The 8,576-nt window shown below is 33.6% G+C and overlaps 1 protein-coding gene across 6 annotated transcripts in view; it reads right to left on the minus strand.

The window, feature by feature from the left end:
• Positions 1-3,707: 3,707 nt before the first annotated feature.
• The window catches only part of LOC106871754 (zinc finger protein 26), a 34,080-nt gene continuing 29,211 nt past the window's right edge, over positions 3,708-8,576 (minus strand). For 4 of the 6 annotated variants that reach the window (XM_052968165.1, XM_014918387.2, XM_052968166.1 and 1 more), the window contains exon 4: positions 3,708-4,979. In XM_052968165.1, coding sequence (XP_052824125.1) covers positions 4,196-4,979 — 784 coding nt within the window. In that variant the 3' untranslated portion in view covers positions 3,708-4,195. The remainder of the gene's footprint in view (positions 4,980-8,576) is intronic. The other 2 variants (XM_014918388.2, XR_008264204.1) reach the window with 2 other exon arrangements.

Genomic DNA, 8,576 nt, shown 5'->3' on the forward strand with positions numbered 1-8,576 from the left:
TGTGTGTGTGTGTGTGTGTGTGTGTGTGTGTGTGTGTGTGTGTGTGTGTGTGTGTGTGTGTGTTGTATTTGAAGCACATCTCGGTTTATAACCATGATCTGGGGTGAAACTGCATGAAATTTTCCGTTTGATTACACCACCATACAAATGCAACAGAACAACGACTGACTGAAACATACGCTAACCCTAACCCTTCGTCCGTTACTGGACCGACAAGGTTTCGAATACTAAACACTGCTATAACGGCATTACACATCAGTGAAAACATTTTCATTCAGTTTTTTAAATAAAGACAATGAGAGACAAAATTTCTTAGTCATTTATTTACAAAGTACAACGTTGAGATTAAAGTGATTTTTTTTTCTGAGACTTTTTCCAATAACTTTTTTTCTGAGACTTTTTGTCTTGAATTCCACTTACAAACGTCATTATCAAATAAGCAATGTTGTTTTGAATTAAGAAGTTATAAGTTTGCATTTAAAGTGCACTAAAATTACATGAACTACAATCAAGACATGAAATGTAAAACGTAAAATTGCTTTTTCCAGTTGTATCACAGATTGGCATATAAATAACATCGCTTCACACCGAGGTTAGAAATTACAAAAATCTCTTTCGCAATTTTTTTATTTTAAGATATGAAACTTTGCAAGGATGTTTGACGGGTTCTTAAAACATTCAAGACTAGATTTTATTAGCTTTTTATTTCTATACTGTAAAACAAGCATAGCTGTATGATTAAGAAGTTTGCTTCACAAGCACAGGATTCAGAGTATGATTCCACTGCATTGCAACATGGTCAAGTGTCTTCTATGATAACCTTGAATCGGCCAAAGAGTTAACTAGAATTTCATATTGTCTTTTATTCGTTAGCGGTGTTGGATAGTTTATGATATGATATATTTTTCAGTTAAACATATATTGCAGCATTCTTTCGTCATTACAGAATGGGATTGTTTTAACTAATATAAACCATGTTGTATTGGTAGACTTACCGTTACCTTTGTTTTCTAGATATATTTCTAGAGTTTAAATGAAGATTATCATATCATAAACCAATCCATGTCAATAACGCGTTTTATTTAAAACATAGTTTGACTTGTACAAAGACTAGATTGCAGATCATCTACAGTATGAACTGAGGAAACTTTTTTCGTCTATTGCGTAGACCTGTGTAAACTCAACTGTTATCAACCTCTGAGTATTACTGTCTTGAATCTTAGGAGTCAGGCGACTGTTATCTGATTTATATGGTATATAAGTGATCGAGATAACATTCCTCCTGAATGGGACTCCAGTCTATCATAGGGTTACTCACTTAATGTAATGAGAAATGAAGTGTTTTGAGCAAAAACACAATACACCACCCAGTCTTGGAATCGAAATTGCGTTCTTGCAAGCAACACCTTACTCACTAGGCCACTGCCTTCATTCAACTATGCTCTCAGAAAAATAATTAATCTTTAAATTTACAAATCCATATTAGAAATAGAAATAAGAATTAATTATCAGAATATTCTCTTGTTCTTTACTAATTCGAATTATTAAAGTACAGTCGTGCATGAGTAGTCTTCTCTAGTTTTGGATTATCATATCAACCCGCGTACTTCGATATTTGCTTCATCGAACTCATAAGGTAGACAAGAAAACTCAACCCGGAAGTAAAGGGACGTAACTGAGACAGAGACCAATACCACAAAGTATTTTTGTTCAACACATCAATTTTTCCACCTGTCATCGATATAATTGTATGAATGAAAATGGGTTACAAGAATATCGTTTTAACTACAAGTCAAACTACGTTTTAAATAAAACGCATTATTGACATGGATTGTTTTATGATATGATAATCATCATTTCAACTCTAGAAATACATCTAGAAAACAAAGATAATGGTAAGTCTACCAATACAACATGGTTTATATTAGTCAAAACAATCCCATTTTGTAACGGCTAAAAATGCTGCAATATATGTTTAACTGAAAAATATATCATATCATGAACCAGCTAACACCACTAATGAACAAAAGGCAATAGGAAATTCTAATTAACTCTTTGGTCGAGCCAAGGTTATCATAGAAGACACGTGGCCATGTTGCCATGCAGTAGAATCATACCCATAACCCTGTTCTTGCAAAGCAAACTTCTTAATCGTACAGCCATGCTTGTTTTACAGTATAGCAATTAAAAGCTAATAAAATGCATTAGTAGTTGTGTGCACGTGCACACGCTTGTGTGTAAAAATATGTAGTTGTTTAAATATACTTAATAATCTGAAATATATATAGCTAAAACAAATTCATAACCTGCATGTAGTTTTTGCTTCATATGTATGTATTTTATACATCAATCATTTTGGGGGCATTTAGTAGACAATATTTTTTGTCTGCTCCATATACTCTACAACTGAGTGAGACTCTCTGACAATAAGTCGTTCTTTTGAGTTACAAATTTCATAAGATTTCTAAAAGCACTCCTTTGTGAACTTCTGAAGAATTCTCTCACCGACTATAATGCATGCATCCCATAGTCTGATTAGGTGTTGCTGTGAGCTGACTCAGTGTATTTACAGCTATTTATCTACAGCAAGAAATTTTCTTCATGACAAAATACAGTGAATGGCTTTCTTATGGATTCAGATATGCCACAAGCATATTTGAACTGTTAACAAGTTTGCAATTAAATCATAAAATATATAAACATGCAACTAACTTCCACTCCCTAAAATTACTGGCTTTCTGACCGAACTAAAAAAGCTAAAATATAATTTATTGCAATATTATCAAGTCTGTAAGTGTGACACAGATGGTAATGTTGAATAATGATCAAATTTAAATCCCATCAGTTAGCTTCAGCATTGCATTTTATCCCAGCAATGATCTGCAGGAAATATTTACTATATTCACCTCAATAGACTATAGCTGCTCCAACATGTCGTCTGTGTGGTTGGTACAAATTATATTATGCAACAAAAATGTATACAGGGTCAAAGAGTCACCAGTTGATCAGGGCGCACCAAAACCAAAGTAGCAGGGTAGGCAGAAACAACAACAGGACTTTTTGCTGAGTATATATGACTATAGGAGTAACTATCCTCCTACTACAATTGGTCTTACCAAAACAACCAAAAGCCACAATTGGTACCACCAGTGGTAGACTCCCTCTATCCACTTTATATTCTTCCAAGTCTTTCTTTTCACTGTCATCGCTAAAATTACATTGATGAGACTTTTCAAACACATTTTCTCCTCCAATGGGGAGGGACAGAGAGTTATGCCTAGTTCAGATACCATAGTGTGCCCTAGTACATAGTCAAAGACTATAATGAAAAGGAAAGGAGCTACAGTGTTCCTTTGGAGGAATCTTGTGTTGACTGCACTTTTCTTTGTCTATAACCCTGAGGAAGTGTTCAAGCCTCATGGTTAGGCCCACGTGATGTATGTCTGTGAACTTATGCAGGATACAGAACTGTGGACTGTCTCAGGGTTGGCCCATAACCTGGAGGGAAATTTGCTCTCAAGTTGGAGTCAGCATCCATAAGTGATGTGTTATAAAAGAATGCCCACTGGTCCCTTAAGTTGTAATTTGTTTTTTTACAGCTATTTCTTGTCTAAATTTCTATTTGAAAGTTATCTTCTATAGTGGAATCTTTCAACCTCTACATTAACCCCCAAACAAAATTTATCATAAATAACAAACTGAAAAAAATCCTTTCATAAATTGTTTATTTTTGTATTTTCACAAACATTTACAAATCAGAACAAAAATTATTAATAAACATTTTCACTTTGTTCTTTGGAAAATATTGTTATGTAAAGGCAAGATATCATTTTATACACTTTTATTCAACACACACACATATGCACACACATATGCACACACACATGCATATGTGCGCGCACACATGCACAGACATATGCATGCACATACATTACATACATTTGTATGAGTTAAGAAATTCAATATCACCTGTTGAGATAACAGTTTCTTGAACCTCCTTACTGTAGCTAATTCATTTGGAACCACATCCAGCAATGGTTATAATATTATTTTTGTAACAGCTACAAAAATTATTTACTTTTTATAGAAAAGTGAAAATTTAAAAAATTGTTCCTTGTTTGTAGATGGGTGCTAAGAAAATTCATTAGACATTAAAAGCTAACACCAAGTTTGGCCAAGGGGTTACAAAGAACTTTTATAGACTGATTTCAATTGGAGTTGTTTTGGTTTTATTAATTTTAAAATGTTCGACAGTATCAATATCTATGGAATGTCGTCTCATCAAATGTGCTTTTAGGTTGCCTTTTGTTGTGCTTTTATAGTCACAAACATGACATGCAAATGGTTTTTCATGGGTGTGCAAACGAATATGAACTTTCAAATGGTCTTGTTTTTTAAATGTCCGTCCACAATAAAGGCATGACCATTTGCGCTCGCTATTATGACAATTATAAATATGCTTTTGAAGACAGTTTTGGATCTTGTATGTCCGGCCACAATGTTCACACATGAAATGTGCTTCTTCTTTATGAAACTGTTGTATATGCTCAGTAAGGCCACGTTTCCTTATAAATTCTGCATTACAGAACTCGCATTTGAAGAGGGTGCAGTTAGCTGGCAATGGCACAGCATGCTGAAAATATCGATGAAAAGGTAAATAATCAGGATTTTGAGAACTGAAACCACATTCTATACAAGAGTTGCTATTGGCAATATTCTCACCACTGGAGTGACTACCAACTACAACAAATTCTGGAATATCATCTAAGAGAACATTGTGCACATTTCTCAAATGTGACACAACAATTTCGGCAAATAGGAATGAGGTATGGCAGATTGTACAGATGAATTCCACTTTATCACTGGAGGCAGTGGCACCGATTTGTCCAATAACCATCTTTTCCTGAGAATCACATTCTTCAATTTCATAGACCGTTGGAGATGAACTACTCTCTAATTCCACCTCAATAGGATTGCTGCTGAAATGATAGAGGAAAACAAAAATTAATCGAGGAAAATAAGTGTTATTCTTCAAAATGGTTAAAACTTCAAAACACAGCTTTGAATAAAAAGTAATTTAAACAAGAGCACTCAGAAAGCGCAAACCTCCACCAAGGCAACACCAACATCCTCTCAAAGATTAGCCAGAAATGATTTTTAAAATGAGAATATCTTAAATATACTCGACTGCTCTCACAAACAAGAATACTAAAAATGAACCTGACCACTCTCAAAAATTAAGTAAAAAAAAAAAGGAAAAATAATGCAAACTCCTTGTCTGGTACCTGATCTATCCCAATGGTAGTCATGAAATGTGAAGGTGGCAGTAGAAAATTTAGTAACACTTATAAATAGTTTATCCTTATCTAAAACAAGCCAAAGTTAACAAATTCACCATTCAAAATAGTTACAGCCTAAAGGGAGATCATTGAGAAAGTCTTGAAAGTTAACATAAGATTATAATCATGTAAAGTAAATAAATATAACAAATAACCCAGAATCCTTGTCTGGTACCAGATCAATCCCAAAATCTAAATACTTTGTGCCAGTCACAAGGCCAAACATCCTTGAAAGTTTCATCCAAATCCATCCAGTGGTCCTTAAGAAATCTTGTCCACTGACAAACAAAGAAACAAACACGACTGAAAACAATACCTCTGACTTCTTTAAGGTGGAGGTAATAACTAATAATTATTAAAAAATAAATAATTAAAATAACTAATGATGACTTACAAATTCATTTTAATACATTCCAACAGATTTAAACATGATTATGCTAATCACTGTTGTATATCTTCATTGGAGAATAACTTTCAGATGAATGTGAGTTCAAAATACATAAGAGATCTTTGGGACTTATGTTAATGAATTTAGTGCGTTATAATCACACATTCATCTAAAAAGAGAAACTGTTCTCAAATAATGAAATACAACAGTGATTAGCATAACATTCAAATCTGCCAGAACATATTAAACATAAATATGGAAGTTAATGTTCTGATTCTTGCTGTTCACTAGGCACATAATGATATTCCAGTATTTTACCAATGTCATTTCTTAACCTATGTGGACAGCTTGCTTCAAAACAGTAGAATGGCAAATTAATGGGTGGCATGCTTGCATGAAATCATTGAAGTGTTTGGAAGGACAGCCAAACTAAATCTCTTAAAGTTACTAAATTATGAAGTGATAACTCCAAAAAATTTGTTTATTTTGTTGAATTATTTGACCTTTCAAAATATACACACTCTGAAATACAATATCACATCAACATTAATGCTTCTCATAAGCTGTTTACACCTTTGATATAACATGAGTACTGACAAAAAAAAAACAAGTAAGGTTTAGCAACAGGAAGAGCATCTAACCATAAAAATCTTGCCTCAAAATGTGAACCAGTTTATGTCATGCTAACATGGACAACATACATTAACCCTTTTGTTACTATATTTTTGTTGAAATATAATATTTTTGTTTCAATTAATTCTGAATATATTAAATTTAGTAAAACAACTTGTACTGTAGAACCAGGGGTGGTCTTAGGTATGTTGGTTGCTAGCAAAAGGGTTAAACAACACAAAATGAATAAACAGAAGATTGACATTAAATATGGGGAATTAATTTGTGATGTTCTCTTTTATTGTTTATTTATTTCTGTGATTAGACAGGGACTTTGAAGAGTTTTGTTGAACAAATCAACACAAGTAGTTTGTTTGTTTTTGTTTTTAGTGTGATACTTATTCCGTTTGTCTCTTTTGCTGAGCCACTAAGTTACACAGATACAATCACACACACGCACACACACAACGGGTTTCCATCAATCAAATACACTCACAAGACATTGGTTAACCCAGAGCTATGGTAGAAAGCACTTACATAAGGTGCTACACAGTGGGACTGAACCTGAAACCATGTGGTTGCAAATTAAGTTTCTTAACTACACAGCCATGCCTGCACCTTATTTTGATGCTAAAGAGCAGTGACTGCTATCAATAATACTAGCAGTAGTAGTGGTTGTACCAGTTGTATAACTTAAGAGCGAGCACATAGGCCTACTGAAATTTTATTCCAACTGATCAACACTAAGGCAAACCACCACTTCAAAACAACATTCCTGGGTTATTTTTAAAGTAATTAGAAAAACACCTGCATAAATTAATGACTGTGGAGAAATATACCAGAGATGACTCCTGAAATATATAAGTAGGAGATAACATAATGCAGAAAGCAAAAAAAAAATGTTTTCTAATTTTAATTTACCCATAGTGAAAGGAAAGAAACTAATAAATTATTAACGCTAGTCAAAGCAGGGGAGACAACTTCAAAATTGAATGAACATTTAGCAGACAAGTATGGCGACAACACTAGATATACTTCTGTCATATTAAGCCTTTTAATAGTGCTTGCCACAACCAAGAATTCTGGGATATAAAGATTTACAGTAAACTCAACATAAACTTGTGTGGCAACTTAAAAATAATGACTGTGAGAAAATAAAACTAAAACGTGTCTGCTCTTCAAGAGTATTTACCCCTAGATATATTTTGGTGTAATTCTCAGCTGTTTTCTTAGTTAATATCTCAAACAGAATTTATTGCATCAACTATAACCTTTCATCATCTGACACAAGATTATGTCCTCCAATTCCCCCTCCCTTCTCAAAAGATTTTTGTCTTGTAGGTTACTTGGTAACCCTGTGAGTGCAGGTGCCACTTAAAAAGCATCCAATCCACACTGTGAAGTGGTTGGTGCTTGGAAGGGCATCCAGCTGTAAAAACCTTGCCAAAACTGACCTCACCTGTGCTTCTGACATGTAAAAAGCACTAAGTCCACTCTGCTGGGTGATTGTCAAACTGCCCCACCCATGCCAGCATGGAAGGTGGTTGTTTGATGATGATGATTAATGAAAGATTTACAGAAAAATTTCATGAAACTAAAGCACTGGGAAACTTTTAGCTATGAGAGGTGAAATGATTTGCAAATGAGTTTTAAATTTTCTTTGGTCACAGAAGAGATATCTTATTCGTCATTCCAACCATTTTTTGCTTATGGAACCCTTTGATTCTTATTTTATGCAACTAAACTTCCATAACCATTCATGGATATAAAAAAAATCCTCCTGTATTTTTATAATTAAATATTTTTAGGAATTATCTAAAAAATTTTAATATTTTGTGGGTTGTAGAAGTATAAGTAATTTATTGCAAATAGATTTTAACAAAATCTTATATGGACCCTGAAGGACCATGTGAACCCTGGTTGAGAACCACAGATCTAGGGGAATAAAAAAGGAAATAAACCATAAAAGAAAACTTGACCAGTATAAACATAATTTCTCCAATGAAATACTTAATTCAACATTGGAATTTATAAACAACAACAGTAAAACTTAGGGTCACAATTATAAGGAAACTATTGTGTTCTACAAAATCTCCCAGATTTTTTTGTAATATGTGAGTCAATCTAATTCTGAAATGGCTATATTTCAAAATAGCCCCTAGAATTTACTAACTAGGTTGAACCGCTGCTTTTGGTAATGTGTGTGTGTGTGTGTGTGTGTGTGTGTGTGTGTGTGT

This window comes from Octopus bimaculoides, chromosome 5 (assembly GCF_001194135.2).
Source record: "Octopus bimaculoides isolate UCB-OBI-ISO-001 chromosome 5, ASM119413v2, whole genome shotgun sequence".
In the NCBI taxonomy this organism is placed as follows: Eukaryota; Metazoa; Mollusca; class Cephalopoda; order Octopoda; family Octopodidae; genus Octopus; species Octopus bimaculoides.